The sequence below is a fragment of the Hyla sarda genome, unplaced genomic scaffold (genome assembly GCF_029499605.1).
Source record: "Hyla sarda isolate aHylSar1 unplaced genomic scaffold, aHylSar1.hap1 scaffold_404, whole genome shotgun sequence".
Classification (NCBI taxonomy): Eukaryota; Metazoa; Chordata; class Amphibia; order Anura; family Hylidae; genus Hyla; species Hyla sarda.
In genome coordinates, this window is record NW_026610421.1 from 46,255 (window position 1) to 67,829 (window position 21,575).

The window sequence follows — 21,575 nt, forward strand, 5'->3', positions numbered from 1 at the left end:
TGGTAAATGAATGGCTGTTATTTTTAACATTAAAGTCTATGGCAAACTGATGAGCCTTAATGTCATCCGTTTTCACCTGGTTTAAAATATCCGTTATTACTTCTGAGCTCAGCAGACTCCTGCAGTGCTGAGGGACTACTACTACTACTCCCATCATGGAACAGACTTGTTTCCATGATGGGAGTAGTAATTCCCCGGCTGCGGAAGTCTGCCATTGGCTGGGGAGACTACATTAGTGTTTGTACTACTACCCCCATCATGGAACAGACTCTGAGACCTCATGCGTTCAGAAGTTATTAAGCAGGGGAGTCCGCAACCCTTTGATGTATGATATATTTTACTTTCATTTTAAAATTCCCTGCTGGGAGCCCTGAATGGCCGGTACCGAGGAGCCATTCAGGGCTCCCAGCGGGGTATTCAAATAGAAGCGCTTCGGTGGGGAAAGATATTTAGAATCGCTGGGGAGGGGGGGGTTATATGTCTGTCCCCCATAACGCTTTTATAATCATATCACTTTGCAGCGCTATGAATGACAATTATTCTTTCAGCAGCGCATCCTGCCGGCCGGGAAGCGATGCTGTTATACTTTTCATTCATATCGCTGCCGGGGGGAAAATATATATATTATACACGTGCTGCAGGGGACAATATATATATATGCGGGCTGAGATGGGGGCTATATATATATATATATATATGTGCTGCAGGGGGCAAGATATATAGAAGCGCTGTGGGGGCTAGAGATATTCCCCCTTCCCCACTGATTCTATATATCTTTCCCCACCGCTTCTATTTGAAAACCCTGCTGGGAGCCCTAAATGGCTCCTTGGTAGCGGCCATTCAGGGCTCCCAGCGGGGAATTTAAAAATGAAAGTAAAATACATCGCATATCACAGGGTTGCAGACTATGCCGCCTGCTCCCCTGTTTAAAAACTTCTGATCGCATGGGGTCTCATAAGTGAGACCCGGTGCGATCAATCCCTCAGCCCCTGTACTACAACCCCCATCATGGAACAGAGTGTTCCATAATGGGGGTAGTAGTACAAACACTATTGTTGCCTCCCCAGGCACCAGCAGACTCCCGCAGCCGGGGAATTACTACTCCCATCATGGAAACAAGTCTGTTCCATGATGAGAGTAGTAGTAGTCCCAGCTGTGGGAGTCTGTAGGCAGAGGTGTTAAGACTGCCGTACATGACGGATGTTATAACGGGTCTTACCGGATAAATGTGCCCGTTATTTTGACGGACGTTATTCAGCCGTTAGCACCTGTTATTTCATCCATTATTATACATCCGTTTTTACACAGAAAACGGATGTTTAATAACAGATTGCACACCCTTTGGAAAAAATAACTGAAATCAGTGGCTTCTTAGACCTCTCAGCCTGAGTGTTGGACCACTCTTCCTTTACAAACTGCTCCAGGTCTCTCATTGGACGGCGCCTTTTCCCAACAGTAATTATAAGATCTCTCCACAGGTGATCAATGGGATTTAGATCTGGACTCATTGCTGACACTTCAGAACGCTCCAGCGCTTTGTTGCCATCCATTTCTGGGGGCTTTTTGACATATGTTTGGGGTCATTGTCCTGCTGGAAGACCCAAGATTTCGGACACAAACCCAGCTTTCTGACACTGGGCTGTACAGTGCGACCCAAAATCCATTGGTAATCCTCAGATTTCATGATGTCTTGTACACATTCAAGGCCCCCAGTGCCAGAGGCAGCAAAACATCATTGACCTCCACCATATTTACTGTAGGTATTGTGTTCTTTTCTTTGTAGGCCTCATTCCGTTTTCGGTAAACAGTAGAATGATGGGCTTTACCAAAAAGCTCTTAATCTCATCTCTCCACAAGATGTTTTCCCAGAAGGATTTTGGCTTACTCAAGTTCATTATGGCAAAATGTAATCTTTTTTTTTTGTGTCTGTCAGCAGTGGGGTCCTCCTGGGTCTCCTCCATAGTGGGGTCCTCCTGGGTCTCCTCCATAGTGGGGTCCTCCTGGCTCTCCTCCATAGTGGGGTCCTCCTGGGTCTCCTCCATAGTGGGGTCCTCCTGGGTCTCCTGCCATAGCGTTTCATTTCATTTAAATGTGGAAGGATAGTTTGCGCTGACACTGATGCTCCCTTAACCTGCAGGACTGCTTGAATATCTCTGGAACTTGTTTGGGGCTGCTTATTCACCATCCGGACTATCCTCCGTTGACACCTTTCGTCAATTTTTCTCTTCCGTCCACGCCCAGGGAGATTATCTACAGTGCCACGGGTTGTAAACTTCTTGATAATGTTGCGCACTGTGGACAAAGACAAATCTAGATCTCTGGAGATGGACTTGTAACCTTGAGATTGTTGATATTTTTCCACAATTTTGGTTCTCAAGTGCTTAGACAGTTCTCTTCTCTTTCTGTTTTCCATGCTTAGGCTTCTTTCACACTACAAAATTCTCCTTTTTTTTTTTTTTTTAAACATCCGTACAAAGTTCCGTCTGAAAATCAGCTGAAAACAGCAGTAACAAAATCCTATACGTCCATTAGAAAATCCCATTATAGTCTATGGGATTTTTCTAATGGCCGTTTTAACCCGTTTTTTTTGTGATGGAAGATAGTTCATGAACTTTCTCCCATTACTATCTTCCGTCACAAAATAACAGCCGTTATTAATAACGGGCTATAACGGGTTAAAACGGCTATTAGAAAAATCCCATAGACTATAATGGGATTTTGTAAAGGCCGTATAGGATTTTGTAACCGCCGTTTTCAGCTGATTTTCAGATGGAACTTCATACGGATGTTTAAAAACAGAGAATTTTGAAGTGTGAAAGGGGCCTTAGTGTGGCACACACACAATGCAAAGACTAAGTGAACTTCTCTCCTTTTCATCTGCTTTTAGGTGTGATTTGTATATTGCCCACACCTGTTACTTGCCCCAGGAGAGTAAAGGAGCATTACATGCTTGGACCAATCTTATATTTCCACAATTGGAGATTTTCCTAGTAATTATGACGGAAAATATGGATTTTATTAAAGACAGGAGGCGAGTAATATATGCAACTCTTTCTCGTTTATTTGCTCCAGCAGCGAGACAGTTAAATGAATTGAAAGAGAAAAAACTTAGGAACAACCAAACATGAATGAACACTAGCCAATCATAATAGGACCTAGTCCATATAATGTGTGCCCAGTCAGTAATCTTCCTTCTTTCTCGGAAGTATAACAGAGTAAATCCTGAAGAATAAATGGCATGAACTATGAAGAGTTTGAATATCTTCAGATGAATCTTTGTAAGGGATGAAGATGAAGTCATGGAATTCAGTCGATGAGCTGTGTCTTGTCGTCTGCATCAGTGTGTCAATACGCTGTAAGAGAAGAGATAAGTGATAATAAGGGTATGGGAAGAGGTGGGATATTACTCGCCTCCTGTCTTTAATAAAATCCATATTTTCCGTCATAATTACTAGAAAAATCTCCAATTTTATTAAGACAGGAGGCTCCTAATATATGCAAGTTTAAAGCTATACAATTATACAGATAAATTAAAGAACTGACATAGAAACATGGGATTCAGGTCTAAAATAGAAGGATCTAAATGTGGACTCTGATGACCAGTCAGCTGCTTTAAGGACATCAGAGAGAGAGCCTCCTGACTGAACAGCTTTGGTGGCTATTGCACTTCTTAAAGAATGTGCACCAAAAAGGGCAACATCTATACCAGCTAAAGACATAGTATTCTTAACCCATCTATCTAGGGTAGTAGAAGATACAGGGAGATGGGGTTTAAAGAAGGAGATAAGAAGCTGAGAAGCATGTGGGGATCTGAGAGAAGAGGTTCTAGCTTCATAGGCTTTGAGGCATCTAACTACACACAACTTAGGGTGTTGCAGAAAAGCTGGGTAGAAGACCGATTGGATATTAGATTTTGTTCCACGGAAGATAGAAAAAAACAACTCCTTGAGGAGTAAACTATCTGAGATATGTCTAGAGCTCTAACATCAGAAACACGTTTAATAGAGATTAAACGTAAGAGGACCGTGAGTTTGTAGGATAATAATTTTAAAGAAAGACTTATTTTCCCAAGAAGAAAAAAGATTAAGGATAATAGATACATCCCAAGTGGATCTATATTTGGGAAGTGGAGGTCTTTTGAATCGAATACCTCTTAAAAGTCTACAAATCAAAGGATGTCTTCCCAGGGGAATAGAATCTATGACTTCGTGTTCGGAGGATATGGCAGATCTATAGAGATTAATGGTTCTGTAGGCCTTCCCTGTTTCAAATCTTCAGATAAATAATTAATTATGTGGGGGATAGGTGCTTGAATGGGATCCAGGTGTCTCTGAGAGCACCAATGAACCCATAATCGCCAGGCCAATCTGTAAGCTTGCCTGGTACCTGGAGCCCAGGCTTCTGCCAAGATATCTCTAGCAGATTGTGAAATCTCGATATCAGAGGGAGATGGCCTGAAATGAGACATGCTATCAGTTGTAGGCCTCCCGATAGGATGAGAGGGTGAGGATTCCCTAAAGGGTCTTGAAGAGTTAGATTGGAAACCGTAAGGAGTAGAGGAAAATCTATTAGTAGGGATAGCAACTGAGGGAACCAAGCTTGAGCAGGCCACCAAGGAATGATGAGAATCAGTGTTGCTCGTTGGCTGATGGTTTGTGAAAGAACTCTCGGGATCATTGCAAAGGGAGGAAAAGCATAAAGAGTCTTTTGTGGCCAGATTTGGAGGAAAGCATCCACTCCTAGGGCTTCTGGATCTGGTCGCCAGCTGAAAAAGAGGGCTAATTGTTTGTTCAGGCGTGAAGCAAAAAGATCCATGTAAATTGGACCCCAAAGAGAGGTAAGAAAAGAAAATATTGATGGATCTAACATCCAGTCGCTGTGGTCTGCTAGGAAACGGGAGTTCCAGTCCGCCACATCGTTGGATAGGCCAGGTAAGTATTCTGCCTTCACGACTATGTTTTTGGATAAACAGAAATTCCAAATCTCTGTAGTGATGTCTGATAAAATTTTTGAGGTAGTGCCACCAAATTTGATTATATAATGGACAGCTGATATATTGTCCATGCGAAGTAAGATACAACAATGCGATCTGAACTTTGCAAAGCTCCTGATGGCGAAGAAACCTGCTAATAGTTCCAGAGCATTGATGTGAAAGGATGTTTCCTTCTCTGACCATTTGCCTCCAGTGGAGAGATGGCCGCATCTGGCACCCCAGCCTATCAGACTGGCATCGGATTCTATTATGATATCCGGGTTGCAATTGAAAATTGTCTTGCCATTCCAGAGCTGTATCTGGTGAAGCCACCATAACAGTTCTTCCTTGGCGTCTGTGGAAAGGGGAACTTTGTCTGAATATGATAGACCTTCTCTGAGGTGTTGTATTTTCATTGTAAGGCCCTGTAATGTAATGGGGCCAGAAATATGGCCTGAATTGAGGCCGATAATAGTCCCACAATGCGGGCGATAGATTTTAGAGAGAGAGTCTGTTTGCTCAGAGTTGAACGTATTTCCTTCTGAATAAGTTGTATCTCTTTTAAAGGTAGACTTAGAGTAGTAGTTTGAGTATTTATGGTGAAGCCTAAGAATTCTACTTCCCTCGAGGGGGTCAATATTGACTTTTTCATGTTAATTGTAAAACCCTGATTGGTTAAAAGGGATAATGTCCATTGAAGATGGCGTCGGATCAGAATTAATGAATGAGCCATGATGAGGATGTCGTCTAGATATATTATCAGACTGACTCCTCTGCTTCTCAGTAGGGCAACAACGGGTTTCAGGATCTTGGTGAAACACCAAGGGGCTGAAGAAAGTCCAAAGGGAAGGCAAGTGAATTGCCATTTTTGATTTTTCCAGATAAATTGTAGGAATGGTTGACGCAAAGGGTGAATGGGGACCGTAAGATATGCATCTTTTAAATACACCTTCACTAACCAATCGTTTTGGACTAACAGATCTCTTAGGAGGTGAATGCCCTCCATTTTGAAGTGATGGTAAACAATAAAGTTGTTGAGATCGCGGAGATTGATGACAGGTCTGTGACCTCCGTCTTTTTTCTTCTCCAAGAAGATGTTGCTGATGAAACCTGGGTTTTGAATAGGGACTGGAATAATAGCCTTTTTGGAGTAGAGATCTTTTATTTCCTGATTTATTAAGTTCTCGTCTTGGTGAGAGAAAAGAATTGGCCGAGGGAGGAAGGTTTGAATAGGAGGGGACATGAGTTCTATCATGTTACCTGAAATTGTATTCAGTATCCATGAGTCTGAGGTTATTGATTCCCATGCTAGAGAAAAATGTCGGAGTTTTCCGCCTAGAGGAAGGAGGGAAGAAAACAGAGGGATGGGACTTACCTGAAGATGGTCTGGATCTCTGGTAACCTCTGGCTCTTCTGGATCTCCATGGTCGAGCTCTTGATGGGAAGAATGGTGTGGTGTGATAAGAGTGGGTATTATATTGGGATCTATGTTGGTTAAATGAGCCTCTAGAATTTCCTCTTGAGGATGCATGGCCGGAAAATCGGCTCCCTCCTTTTCCGGCCCTGCCAAAAACCCTACCAGGGAAGACTTTGCGCAAATTAGTCTGAGCCTTATCTAGGGAAGTAAATATTCCCACAAATTTTCCTATCTCTTTTAGGACGTTTTCGCCAAAGAGTAGACCTTCAGTAGCAGAACCAAATTCTGAAGTGGCGAGATTAGCCAGTTGGGGGTCAAGATTAATCAGAATGGTTCTTCGCCTTTCGGCGGTCAAAGCTGTGTTGGCGTTACCTAACATACAAACAGTTCTTTGTAACCATCCTCTCATAACATCAGTATTTAAGGGCTGATTTGTTGAAATAGCCTCTTCAGTGATGTCCAGCATCTTAGTGAGTGGACCTAAAGTATCCAATAGTTTATCTTGGACACTTTTAAGAGCTCTTTCTAAACCTTTTTTAGGATTTTTTCCTGTTTTAAGTATATATTTTACCAGGACAGGGTCCAATTCAGGAGTGACTGCTGCTTTGTCAGGAAGACTAGGTCGAGGGCATTCTGCCCGCAATTTACTACGGGAGGTATTGTCCATGAATTTTTTGGCTTTGGCTGAAATATATTTACAGACTTGAGGATGGGGAGTCCACTCTGAAGATCTGGGATGGGAAATAGAATCTGGCTCAAAATAGGGATTACCTACGCTATCTAGTATAGCCGGAGTGGTAACTAGGTCCGAAGACTGATCCATAGGTACATCAAGTACCTCTCCTTCCTCAAACTCATTATCCTTATCAATAGCAATATAATCGCCAGAATTATTGGAATCTGACTCTGATGACTCTGATACATTATATGAATCTGGTTTTGCCCTTTTTAAGGGTATGTCTAGTCCGACTGCTATTTTGCTCCTCTCGGACAGAGGGTCTGGGCTGCATGGGTAATGCAGGTATCTCTGAACCACTGGGTTTAAGTGGTAATTCACAAATGTCTTGATCAACCCTGACTTTTGATGACTTATGTTTTTGGGATTTATGGTAATCTACGCAAAAGCGTTGCTTTTTTTATTCTTTTACCAGAAATTTTGTGCCCTTTGGCAAGTTGAGCGGAAGACTCTTCTGCTGACCAAAAATGGTCAGAGGGAGTAGAAAAACCTGGGAGTTTATTTTGGGCCATGGCAATGGCTATGGTATTAGAAATAGAGTCATTAAGATTAAGAATGGCTTTGTTAACAGAAATGTCTATCATGGCTTGTAAATGCTCATTTTGACTAGAGGTATCTTTGGAGATGGAAGGGTTAATATCCTGAGAGGAATTTTTATTCTCCATTTTATGGCTGAAGAAAAGAACAATAATAGTATAGGGTAAGTGCAGATATAATTATATATTTCCTGAAGGGACACTAAAGGGTTAACAATGAAAGTAACTAATACCTTATTTAGTGAAAATATATTCTAATAGGTGGTGGTACAAGTGGTAAGCACAGGCTAATGAAAACTAATAGTATAGCTCTAATTAGGTGGTGGTACAAGCGGTGAACAAGCTCAGGTAATGAATCAATGACAAGAGACACGTCTGACAGGATTCTCCTGACGAGCGCTGTGAGCGCTTAGAGCGCGAAACCTAAGATAAGCCGAAGTCTCGCGAGACCCGAGATTACAGGTTTATGGAGTATAAGGAAGTGCGGGCGGCCGAATAACTCCGCCGAGAGCAGAAGAAAGGTAGTGGTAATGATAATATATGAACGGAGTGAAGAGGGGGGGGGGGGGGAGGAGGAGGGAACTGATAAAGAAGGGACTGAGAAGGGATTATAAGCACTGAATGTGTAGTACAAAGCCCGGTTGAAATAGAGGGGAGCTATAACCGGGAGAATTATAGAAATGCAGAAGCAATGGAATAAAATTAATTTGTAATGAATTTAATTAACGGAGCAAAATAATAAACATATACAAGTAATTAGCACCATAATAATGAATATACGTATCTTGTCCTGCGGAGCAGCGAGAAAGAAGGAAGATTACTGACTGGGCACACATTATATGGACTAGGTCCTATTATGATTGGCTAGTGTTCATTCATGTTTGGTTGTTCCTAAGTTTTTTTCTCTTTCAATTCATTTAACTGTCTCGCTGCTGGAGCAAATAAACAAGAAAGAGTTGCATATTGTCACGATTCGGCTTACAGGTTGTGGATCCACTGTGTCAGCGAGGGATTGGCGTGGACCGGTTCTAAGTGGCTACTGGTGTTCACCAGAGCCCGCCGCAAAGCGGGATGGTCTTGCTGCGGCGGTAGCAACCAGGTCGTATCCACTAGCAACGGCTCAACCTTGCTGACTGCTGAGAAGGCGTGGGACAGAAGGACTAGGCAGAGGCAAGGTCAGACGTAGCAGAAGGTCGGGGCAGGCGGCAAGGTTCGTAGTCAAAATGGATAGCAGGAGATCAGGTAACACAGGCTTGGACAACACTAAACGCTTTCACTGGCACAAGGCAACAAGATCCGTCAAGGAAGTGCATGCGAAGTTAGGTGATATAGCCAGGGAGCAGGTGGAAGCCAATTAGGCTAATTGGGCCAGGCACCAATCATTGGTGCACTGGCCCTTTAAGTCTCAGAGAGCTGGCGCGCGCGCGCCCTAGAGAGCGGAGCCGCGCACGCCAGCACATGACAGCCGGGGACCGGGACGGGTAAGTGACTTGGGATGCGATTCGCGAGCGGGCGCGTCCCGCTATGCGAATCGCATCCCCGCCGGCAATGTCAGTGCAGCGCTCCCGGTCAGCGGGTCTGACCGGGGCGCTGCAGGGAGAGAGATGCCGTGAGCGCTCCGGGGAGGAGCAGGGACCCGGAGCCCTCGGCGTAACACATATATATTAGGAGCCTCCTGTCTTAATAAAATTTTGAAAGGGGCCAATAATTGTGTCCAGCTCATTTTTGAAGTTTGGTGACATTATGTCCAATTAGCTTTTTTTTTCCCTCCTTTTTTTGGTTTTAGTTCCAATACACGCAAAGGGAATAAACATGTATATAGCAAAATGTGTTACTGCAATCCTTTTCTGTGAGAAATACTTCATTTTCTAGAAAAATTTCAGGGGTGCCAACATTTACAGTCATGACTGTATATAGCGATCTAGTGAGAACGTGTACTACTGATGTGACTATGACAGCTGATCCCTGGTTGTTTATATATAGCGATATATTGAGAAATTGTAGTCCTGGTGGGACCATGACAGCTGATCCCTGGTTGCAGCGGTCACATCGCTGTAGATTTGTATTATTTATTTATTGTTTTATTGATTTTAATTTTTTTTTAATTGTTTTTATAGATCCACTGGATCCAGATGGACTACTGCAATGCCCATATGATTCTAACCACCAGATAAGAGCGTCTCGCTTTCCATACCATCTGCTTAAGTGCAGGAAGGTATGTCAGAAAAATAATATAAATCCAAAGGCTTACCATCAGCATTTAAAGGGACATTACACTATTCAAGACTTGGCTCCTTATATATATATATATATATATATATATATATATATATATATATATATATATATATATATAATCAATCTGAAGAAATTCAATCTGTTCAGTATTTCTCCACATAATCCCAGCATATACCTCACTGCTGAGGGTTACAACCTGTGCTTCATCTAGATGGTGGAGAACTTATGTGATAGAGTGTAATATGAAGTGCACAGGAGGCGAGATAAAATCCTCTAATAGCTGTCAGCAGTGCATGATGGGAACTATAGTCTGCTCCCCACATGGACTGCTGGAGGAGGAGATGTAAGGGGGGGGGGGGGGGGAATGCTATGAGGTGTAGGGTTAGCGCTTCCTAAAAAAAAAAAAAAAAAGTTTTGTGAAGTCCTTAGGAATTGGCCTGTATGTCTTCTTTATTACTAAGCAACTAAATACAGCAATAAGGGGCACAGCATGAAGATATTGGGGGTACATATAGGCCCATATTTATCAGTAGAGGTTTGGGTTGCTTTAGCCATGAGTCAAGCCACACCCACAACCTGACGCAGATGGCACAAAATGTGAATACAGACGCCGCCTGCACAGACTACATCGTATATTGGAGTAAAATGCACCAAAAAGAAAGTGCAGATATAATAAATGTGGGCTGGAGTGTAGTGAATGGTGAAAGAACGGCATTCTGGGATTGGATTTTTGTGGTGTTGACCTTGTGGTATAACATGTTAACTTTATACTGTGGGACAGTATAAGAACAACTGAAGCTATTTATTAATCTTTTCCCTTTCGCCATGACAGCACCAACTGAGAGAGGGACTCCGCCCCTCAGGACAGGAAACCTAGAGAATAAAAGGCAGCTCCCTCCTCCCCAGCCTCAGTGGTTTCTGTCCTTTTTTTTTTTTTTCTAAATTTGAAGCTCTCTGCTTGTAAGGAAAATAGACATTCCAAATAAATTAGATATTGATTCACAAATTCAATATGTCAACTTTAGATTTGCATCATAAAGTTGAGCTGTTTTTACTTTTGGCAGACATCAGAGGGCTTCAAAGTATAGCAGCAATTTTCCAATTTTTCACAAAATTTTCTAAATCAGAATTTCTCTATCGGCTCCATTGGGGACACAGACCGTGGGTTTATGCTGCTGTCTCTAGGAGGCTTGACACTATGGCAACCAAAAAAGTTGGCTCCTCCCAGCAGGATATACCCGCCTCCAGGCCCTGAGGTAATCTGTTTCAGCTTAGTGTCTAAGGAGGTGGACTTGGTCTGGTGTTCTCCAGACAAGGTCTTTTATTTTTTATTTTCCTAGTTAGGGAATGTGTTAGTTCTTTTATTCCTTTTTCTTTCAGTTTTTAGGTGGGGACTCGGGAACTGCGGTTCACTGTTTCCCAATTGCGAGAGGTATCAGGCTTCTTGGATGTACTGTTAACCCTCTCTCGACAACGGTCAGCGCTTGGGGTTGTGCCTCATGGGTCCGGGTCCCCCTACCTCCCTGTTCCCCTTGCTATGAGCTTGGCTTTCTGCAGGTGATAATGCTGACTGAAGACTACATTCTGAAGACTTCATAGGGAAACCTTCATGAGGTAAGTTCTTCAGCATGAGGTGAGTATTTCCCTCCCCCCCCCCCCCCCTTATTTCTATCAGGTGGCGGATTTTCAACCTCTGGAGACCCCCAGTATTTAGCCCACTATTAAATTAGGTCAGACCAGGAGGTTTTTTCCCTCCTTTTGTCTGTTTGGGGGTCCCTTTCTTTATTATAAGGCTGGGGGTCAGAGCAGTGGTGTTTGTACTTTTATAGCGGCTTGCTAATAAGCTGCGGTGGTTACTTTCGTTTTGTGCTACGGTCACTTCTTCCGCCCGGCCGCACATAGCGCTCTATCATGTCTCTCTATCGGCAGCGGAGGCTGCCGGAGGTATTACTCAGCTACATTTACTTCAGCGGGCTGGGGTGCATTAGATCCGCCCACCGGCCCGTCGGTGCTTCTCTGTGCGGGGGCTAGTTATCTATTGGTCCTGTGCGTACGCAGAGGGGAGTTTTCAGGGCCATTCAACAGCGCCCTTGGTTTAGTATGATCCCCTCTTGCCATTGGTGCAGTGTTCTGCATCTCTCCTCAGCCTGTCAGAGTTAAAAAAAAAAAATTCACAGCAGCTGCCTTGGGGGCTCAGACCGTTTTTTTTTTTTTTTTTATACACTTGTGCTCAGGCTCCGGACGTGAGTACTTGCCTGAACCTATAAGCCAACAAACCTATTGAGATAAACACAGAATCATACATATACATAACCAGCGGTTGGTGTGTGCCATGACCGTGAACGGGGGTACACCTGTAGAGGGCATACCCTGTAGTGGAGAATACTGAAGGAAGGGCGGGTTGGGTGGGTTATGCAAATGCAACACACGCCCAGAAGAGGGGAATTGTGGACCTTTTTTTAGTCCTCCGCCCCTCCCACAAACCCAGTCCTGCAGACTGATTACTTGTGCTCAGGCTCCCGACGTGAGTACTTACCTGAACCTATAAGCCAACAACCCTATTGAGATAAACACAGAATCATACATATCCAGCGGTTGGTGTGTGCCATGACCGCGAACGGGGGTACACCTGTAGAGGGCAAAAACCAAGCTAAGTAGGTAAGTAGATAATTTATTTAGACTGCATCTTTACAAAACCAAGACTTTTTAAACACTTGAGATACATCAAGCTGAGGGTTTGGTACATATCAGGTATAGCAGGTTGACTTCCATCTGCCCATGGTTTTAATGATGTGAGCTGGTGCCTGATGCAGAGAGGCAGCCGAAGCTGCCCCAATCCGGAACGAATGCCCGTAAAGAGTAGTGGGATCGTGACCTAGGGCCTTTGCCAGAGCTCGTACCTGTTTAACAAATGTACTGGTCGTCAGTGGGGCACTATTGAACAGGAGCAACGGTGTATCAGCCGGTCTGCCCACCATGGTGCCCATCAGGGTTCTGCACACCTCAACAGGACACCACTTGTGTCCTGTTTGGTAGTACTGGACCTGTACCGCCTCCCCCCCCCCCCCCCCTGGGAAGTTTTGGTGGACAATAATGTTAATATGAACATATTATTGGCTGAAACTAACTGGGATTTCTGCAAGGCTGGTGCCTTGAGATTGGTACTAGAGAATTCCCCTGGTCTCAAGAAGCCGTAGAATGCCAGGTATATTGCCGCCTTGATAACCAGGCTATTGGTGAAGCCAAACGGGGATCTGTCCAGTGCGTCCGACATACTCCTGAACAATTTCCCAGTGACTGGAAGCCGTGACAGAGGCTTGGTGCCTGAGATGTTGCAAATGCCTTTTAGTATTGCTCGGACTGGATGAGCCGAGAACAAAGAAGGCCTACTGGGAAATTGCATGGAGAAGTGGTTCTGTAACCCTGCAAGGTATGTCTTGATGGTGCTAAGGGGCAACTTTGAATTCTAGTTGCAAAAAGCAATAAAACATACTAATAGTTCGATATATTCAATATCTGCTGCCTTGTGGGTCTTGATAAAGCCTTGGTATCTATCCCATCCTACGTCATAGGACTTCTTAGTGTTGCTGGCCAGGGAATGCCTGATGAGGCCATTTGCCAGTTTTTGTATTGCGTTAATCCATCAGGAGAGCCTTGACTGGGGGAACCGGTGTGCCCACCTGGTCTGCCTCTGGTATGGTCTGAAAGAAAACGTTAAAATGTAACCTTGATAATGCATCAGCTGCCGTGTTCCTAGCTCCTGGTATGTGTACTGCAGTGAAATGGAAATGGTGGCTAAGGACGACCCATACCAACCTCCTTAAGAAAGTCATTACCAATTCAGATTTTGAACGGCCCTTATTTAAAATTTCCACGGTGGCCTGGTTGTCACATATGAAAACCACCGTATTGTTAGCCCAACTACGCCCCCATGCCACGGCTGCTGCTGCTACTACCGGAAAGATCTCAAAGGCTGCTGAAGATTGGTTGAAACCAGACATGTTTTTGACTTGGTCTGGCCATGCGTCTGCTAGCCAGTGGTTGTTATGGAGAGCCGTTAAGCCTATACTGGAAGATGCGTCGGTGAATACTTTGGGTGGGTGATCCGACACTTCGGGGAGGAAGAATGAGATGCCATTCCAGTTGTCGAGGAAAACTTGCCACATTGCTAGATCTGACCTGGCAGTGGGACCTAGGGTGACAGCACTGTCCTGATTGGGAGCAGCGGACATGACTTCTGTCACGATTCGGCTGGCTGGAGGGTGGATCCTCTGTGCCAGAGAGGGATTGGCGTGGACCGTGTTGGTGGACCGGTTCTAAGTTGCTACCGGTATTCACCAGAGCCCGCTGCAAAGCGGGATGGTCTTGCAGCGGCGGTAGCAACCAGGTCGTATCCACCAGCAACGGCTCAACCTCTCTGACTGCTGAAGATAAGCGCGGTACTAAGGAGTAGACAAGAGCAAGGTCGGACGTAGCAGAAGGTCAGGGCAGGCAGCAAGGATCGTAGTCAGGGGCAACGGCAGGAGGTCTGTAACACAGGCTAGGAACACACAAGGGAACGCTTTCACTGGCACAATGGCAACAAGATCCGGCGAGGGAGTGCAGGGGAAGTGAGGTATAAGTAGGGAGTGCACAGGTGATAACACTGATTAGGCCTGCTGCGCCAATCAGTGGCGCAGTGGCCCTTTAAATTGCAGAGACCCGGCGCGCGCGCGCCCTAAGGAGCGGGGCCGCGCGCGCCGGGACAAGATGGACGGGGAACGGGTCAGGTACGGGAGCCGGGATGCGCATCGCGAGCGGGCGCCTCCTGCGTCGCGAACCGCATCCCGGCTGGGAGTGATATTGCAGCGCACCCGGTCAGCAGGTCTGACCGGGGCGCTGCGAATGAGAGGATGCTGCGAGCGCTCCGGGGAGGAGCGGGGACCCGGAGCGCTCGGCGTAACAACTTCCAGCAGCCTGGAGATAAATTTCTCTGATCCTATCTAATTTGTCTGCCGGTAATTTGGCCTCCATTTTTCCTGAATCTAAAATGATACCCAAGAAGGTCAATGCGTGGGAAGGGCCTTCTATCTTGGTCGGGGAGACCGGGACCGCTAACTGTTGGAACACTGCAAGCAGGTCTGCGAGTTGATGGGGCACTGACTGTGGAGCCTCTAATAACAGGAAGTCGTCCAAATAGTGGATGACATCGCCGCACCTCACTATGTTCTCTAATACCCACTGGACGGCTATGGCAAACTGATCGAACAACCAGGGGCTGCTTTTTGACCCAAAGGTTAACTTGACTGCAAAGTAATATCTGTCTTCCCACTTAATCCCGTACCATGGCCATAGCTCCTTTTTTTTACCGGCAGCAATTTGAACGCATCAGCGATGTCAGCTTTTGACAACCAAGCCCCTTGCCCCAGACGTGAGATCATCTGGATTGCCTCATCGATCGAAGCATACTTCATGCTAAACTCCGAACTCCGATTAACGAATTCAGACTGGGGATAACTGAGCAATGAGGTGCTGACAAATCATAAATCAAACGCTTTTTATGAAATTTACTGGACACAATGCCTATAGGGCTAACCCTATAGCAACTGAAGGCTGATGAGATGAAGGGCCCGATCATGAAATCTTTGTCCAGTTCGTTTCTGATCAGCATCGCTACTGTGTCTGGGTCCCCTGCCGCGGAGACAAGATTCTTGCACTCCTGGGTGGACTATGGGAGGGCTACTAGGCCTGTATGAAAGCCGGAAACAAAACCCTCCAGTAACCAAGTGACCCATCGAGGCTCAGGAAGGCTGCTCAACAGGCGCGCAAGGACCTCTACGTCCACCACGCCTAGTCATGCCTGTGCATTCTTTAAGGTGCAGGCCGACCTAGGATGTGCCCTGTAGCAATTGGAGCAGATGTGAAGCAATCTGCACAAGTTGAAGTTGCATGACTATAGGTTGTAATTGTTGCAGATCGCATTCCGCCCTAGGAACCTGATCGGCCTGCCCTGCCTATCCACCATGCTAACTGCTTTCTGGCCAGAAGGACCGGCTACAGGTAGGGGTCTGCAGTTCCCAGCTTCTTTTGCCTGTGAGCACCATTTGTGGCGTGCAAAATTGACTTGCAATAAGAGCATGCTGGTGCCCTTAGCCCAGCGAAATACCTGCAAAAGAGTCCCGTGTCCATCCTTGCCCAATCAGTCTCTCTGTTGTACTGTGTTAGAGCAGCCGCAGCCTTGAAAGAAAATGCTTTGGTGGTTCGTTGTTTTAAGACTACCATATAGTTCATGCTTAAATCGGCAATATTGTACAAGTACCTGTCCAACTCCTGGCGTCTGTCTGGCCCGACTGAACATACCACTTTGCGGTACATGCTAAAAGCGATGACAAACTCAGAGAAGTTGAGTTTCCTAATAAGTCTGGCATCCCTGCTTTTGAATGTCACTGCCACTTCCCCACAAGACACCGTTTTAGTGTCATTGACATCGTGGGATGCTATCAGCAGAGCGGCCAGGTTTTATGTCCTTACCCTCTATAATTTCTTTGCGTATGTTGGCCGGGACATAGGATTCAGGGGCCACACTTAAGTCCTCACAAGCTGTACCTGGGACGAGAGCCCTTGACGTGGATGCCGGGGGTGGGATGACCTCCACCTGAACCGGTGGTACGGGGACCGTGGTATCGGCAACGGGCGCTGCCTGGGCGGCAGCCCTGTCCCTTTCCAATGAGTCAAGTCTGTCCTGAAACCCCGTCATTGATGACCGCATGGAGCTCATCATCTGGAGTAGCTGCCCGGACTGTGTGCTATCTCCAGTCCCGGGTACCGTGGCTACACTGGGGCCTGCCAGAGGATTCTCTAGCAAAAGTCTGTATAGCTCAGTTTTCCTGGCGGTTGCTGCAAAAGGTACTCCCTTCCTGCTCAACTCTTCCATGATCCTAGGGATCGTCCACACTCGATAAGAAGAGACGCTGCCTCTATCCGAAGCCCTGGCTGGAGTCTCCGGAATTGACATAGCCTCCTCAATATCGGATGCGTTGGACATGCTGACTGGCAACCTAACCGGTCCGGTAAAGGGTGCCGGTGGACAAACAAAAAAAGAGCATGAGTAACCCAACTTGCTGGCCTAGCACATGTATAAACTGTCCCTTTTTTTATTTTATTTTTTTACACACCTGCAACTGCCTCCCCAACTGCAAAACAACGTCACCAGGAGCTAAGCCCCGAAGAGAAACAAAACGCTCGTGTAAAATCACTCACGGATGACAGGACATGTGTGATGCAACGCCTCCCATATGGAGTGAAAGGTCTCTGTGTGACTGAATATGTATGCTGTATGCAGCCTGTGTGGTGGGGGAAGTAATGTATATGATATATTATATGCCAGACTATATATATATATATATATATATATATATATATATATATATATATATATATATGTGTAATAGTACTCAAGGTGAAGAGGCACCGCAGGATGCCGTTCCTGTATGCCTGAATGAACCAACCACTGTGGAGTCGGGACTGCTGTGAGCCGACCTAAGGTGGGGTTTTGTGTGTGCCAGTAGCTGAGAACTGCCGTATGTGTAAATATGAATATATTTTTTATTTATTTAATATATTTAATTTTTTTTATTTTTTTTTTTCACACACACCTGTAACTGGCAAGACGCTGACGATGTATGTAGTCCCAGAACAATGAATCACGCAACTCCAACTAAAGGGACAGTAATGATAAAGTGGCCATTAATGGGTGACCTGACCTGCCCCCAGTTGTACCCGCTGAGCTTAATACCACCACCTTCCTCCCAAACCCCCCCCCCCCCCCACCCCCTGCATACTGCCCTTTGTGGCCACCACCACCTGAGTGGAGGTTCGCTGGCAGGCCCTGTGGAACAACCCTTGGAATGACCCCTAACAGCGGCCTGTGTCCTGCCCTCGACCCCCGGAGCACCGATCGCAAGCCAGCCACTCCATGCGCAGACCGGCTGATCGGACCTGTCATACTGGAGGGCTGGCACACAATCAGAGCACCAGGGGCGCGAGGACCGCACAGCCGTGCCCCGGACTGTGCGCGCTGAGTGAGCGGAGCGGGGCCCTCCTCCAGCTCCGTCCGTGAGACTAGAACCCCGTAGCTAGCCCCGCTGCAGCTGCAGTGGTATCACCGCAGCAGGGCTAAAGAGCGTAGAGGCGGGGCTGTGGGCATAGCGCTCGCCCACCGGCACCACTTGACCCGGCGCGTCAGCACACCCGTGACCGCCGGCTCGGGGATGACGTGGGCAGAGTTCGCTGTGGCGTGCTCTTACCCTGCACGCCGGTGCCACTGCAGCGCCACCGATTCAGTGACGCGCCACGGCTTGGGACCGGAGGTAAGCGGGGGTGACTGAACGGGGTACTGCGCCACCAGGTGACGCCGCAGTGACTGGGGATGTGTTTATACATAAAACGGCCGGTGGCGGAAGACCGCCGGCCGTGTGACAAACGTGCTTAGTGAAAAATACCACGGCGGGTATACAATTGAACGCAAAACCAGGCTGTTACCCCGTTTTAAGGAGGCAACAGGCCTTACCTATTCTGGCGAACTTCTGGCTCCCAAGACTTTCAGCTCTCACGCTGAATTTTACGCCCTGCTGGTATCCGTCTGGAAGCGACCTGACAAGAAGTTTCAGGACACAAAGAAGGTTCAAGCACGGTATCCCTTCGCCAAGGACATCATTGCTCGGTGGACCTCCCCTCCAACTGTGGTTCCGCCGGTCTTCCTCCTCTCTAAGGCGACTACCCGGCCGTTGGCTGATGTGGCTGCCTTCAAGGATCCAGCGGACATGAAGGTGGAGACTTTGGCAAACTTTGCCTTTGAGACAGCAGGTTCTTCCTGCTTTTGCTTCTGCTTGGGTGTCAAAAGCCTTTTCAGTATGGTCTCCCAACTCCACCAGGGTAGTCTTCAAGATCCTTCCGGAGGATTTATTTAATCAAGCTGTCCGATGCTCCTCAGCTGGAGACTTTCTGTGTTCTGCTTCCATGCACAGCCGCTGTGCTGCCTTTGCCACAAGCTACCTGGTAGCCACCATGTGGCTTAAAGCATGGAATACCGACACCGCCTTCAGGAAGTGAGGCGATGGGCGGAAAAGAGTTCTTTTACCTCTGGATAAGGCTCACAGAACCGCTTTTCGTCGGAAGTCCTCTGCCTTCCGATTCTGCGGACCTTTGGGACCAACAAAGGGTCCAGCCAGGCGCCTTCACGGGAAGGGGGCTTCCTCCTTCTGGACCCGTCCCTCCCAGAGGTCTGCTATCCATTCCGGCCGTTTGGCAGCCCCATCAGGCAACCGTAGGCCTTCCTCGGCCTGAAGGGTCGCCCCCACCCGCCGACCTTTCTCCGGTGGTTGGTCGCCTCTTACTCTCCAAGGATGCCTGGACCACGCACATTCAGGATCCCTGGGTCAGGGATGTGGTAGTCAACAGATACAGGATCGAATTTGCTTCCCTTCCATGGGATTGCCTTTTTCTTTCCTGGACCCTCCGGTTCTCATCTCTAGGGAAGGCAGTTCGGAGCGCGCTCCAGCTCCTTTTTGTCCATGGAGTAATTGTCCGGTTCCTTCAGGGGAACGTTTTTGAGGTTTATTCCAACCTCTTTGTGGTCCCCAAGAAGCCGTTTCTGTTCGCCCAATCTTGGTTCTCAAGTAGCTCAGTGAGCATTTTCTGCTTTCCCATCCCGAATGAAGTGTCTCCATTCAGTCCTGGCGTCCGTGGTTCTAGGGAAGTTTTCTTCCTCGGTGGACATCAAGGATGCCTGCCTCCATACCTCATTGTTTCCTAGTCTTCAGCGGTACCCCCGCCTTGCAGATCCGGACGGTCATTTTTCATTGTGGCTCTCCATTTTGGTCTGGCCACCTCTCCGCGGACCCTTACCAAAGTTCTGGCGCCTGTGATGGCCCTTTTACGGATAACAGTTGTTTCCGTAATTCTTTACTGGACGACCTCCTGATCAGAGCTCCAGCCAGGGCCCAGATCCTGGAGAGTCTTAGTCTCAACCTTCAGACATTATCTCACTTTGGTTGGATGGTCAATCGGGACAAGTCCAACCGCTCTCCTGGGGCACCAGTGCAACGCGGCCTCTGCCCACTTTCGACTGACGAGAAATTGGCTGACTCTCTTATCTGGAGTCCGATGACTTCGGCACCCTGCTCCAGTATCCATTCACTTTTGCATAGATGTCCTGGGTCGGTTGGTGGCGGCCGTGGTCGCCGTGCCATTTGCCCAGTTTCATCACCGACCTCTTCAACTGGTGATTTTTCTTCCGGTGGGACAGGTCTCCATGGTCTCTCGACCGCAAGATCGTTCTCTCTCAACAGTCTTGTCTGTCCCTTTTATGGTGGCTTCGTCCCCCCCCCCCCCCCCCTGCTCTTTCAGGGGCGCTCCTTCCTGCCCCTCCCTGCCAGTCTGTCGGGCTGGGGAGGTATTTTCGTTGACCGGCCGGTCTGGGCCTTGGTCCCCCTAGAGCCCTTTTCCCCTTCAACATGTTGGGGCCTAGGGCAATTCTTTCCTTGCTTGTTTCTTGGGAAATTCCCTTCTAGGCGGAACTCAAGTTTCCGGCCATCTTGTGATCAGTGATCTGCAATCCCTGGGGCACTCCTGGCGTGGACCAGTGCTTGTCCCGCCACAACCGAAACGTTCCTCTTTCGTGACCCAGCCTGGCCCCGGCGGGCGTGGTATGTCGTCGTGGTCAGGTTCCTTCATGACTCAAGGCTGCGCCTTCCCTATTTACCGTCTCGGCCTTTGCTGGCGTGGCGGTTGAGACAGCGGTTCTGAGGACCCGCGGCTTCTCTTCCCAAGTGGTTCGCACCATGCTGAGGGCTCACAGGCCTTCCTCTGCAAGATTTGCCTCCATACCTGGCGGTCTTCTTTTAGTTTGTGTGAAACTCAGCCCTTGTTTCTCCGGTCGTAGTTTTCCCTTCCGACCCCTTTCCAGTCGGGGCTGGCCCAAGGGTTGGCTTTTAAGCTCCCTTGGAGCTTTTCCATTCTTTTTTTCAACATCCCCTGGCGTTCAATTATCATGTCCGAACCTGGTTCAGGGAGTGGGACACCTTGCCCTCCTTCTCTGTCCCCTTCTTTCCCTTGGGACTTGCTCCTGGTCTTAGGTGCTCTGCAAGGTGCCTCCTTTTTGTACTTCTCAGGGACATTTCTCTTCGCCTCCTTCCCCGGAAGGTGGCGTTCCTTATTGCTCTTACCTCTATTCGGAGGGTGTCAGAGCTGGCAGCTCTCTCTTGCCATTCTCCCTTCCTGGTTTTATACCAGGACAAGTTGTTTTCAGTCCAGGTCTGTCCTTTTTTACCTGAGATGGATTTGACTTTTTCATCTCGATGAGACTGTCTTACTGTCCATTTTGTCCGGTCCCTTCTCATCCCTGGAAGCGTTTTTTTCCACAGCCTGGTTGTGGTGAGGGCTGTTCAGACTTATCTCTGTCTCTCTTTCCTTTCGGCAGTGTGACTCCCTGTTTTCGTTTCTCCGGAAGGTCGTCGTACAGGACAACCTGCTCCTGCGGCCACCACTTTTTTTCGGTGGATCCGGTCTGCTATTCAGGAGCTTACCGCTGCAAGAGGAAGATCCCAGATCTACTCTGGGCTGTAAGACGTTGCAGATGGCGGTGGTCCAACCGTCCACCTGTCTGATTCCTCACCCACCCAAGTGACGGCTTTGGTA

The 21,575-nt window shown here is 47.3% G+C and overlaps 1 protein-coding gene across 3 annotated transcripts in view; it reads left to right on the forward strand.

Annotated features, from left to right (window-relative positions):
- Positions 1 to 21,575, forward strand: part of LOC130333359 (gametocyte-specific factor 1-like) — a 95,976-nt gene that overhangs the window by 13,522 nt on the left and 60,879 nt on the right. For all 3 annotated transcript variants that reach the window (XM_056553839.1, XM_056553841.1, XM_056553840.1), the window contains one exon: positions 9,779 to 9,876. In XM_056553839.1, the coding sequence (XP_056409814.1) occupies positions 9,779 to 9,876 (98 nt within the window). The remainder of the gene's footprint in view (positions 1 to 9,778; positions 9,877 to 21,575) is intronic.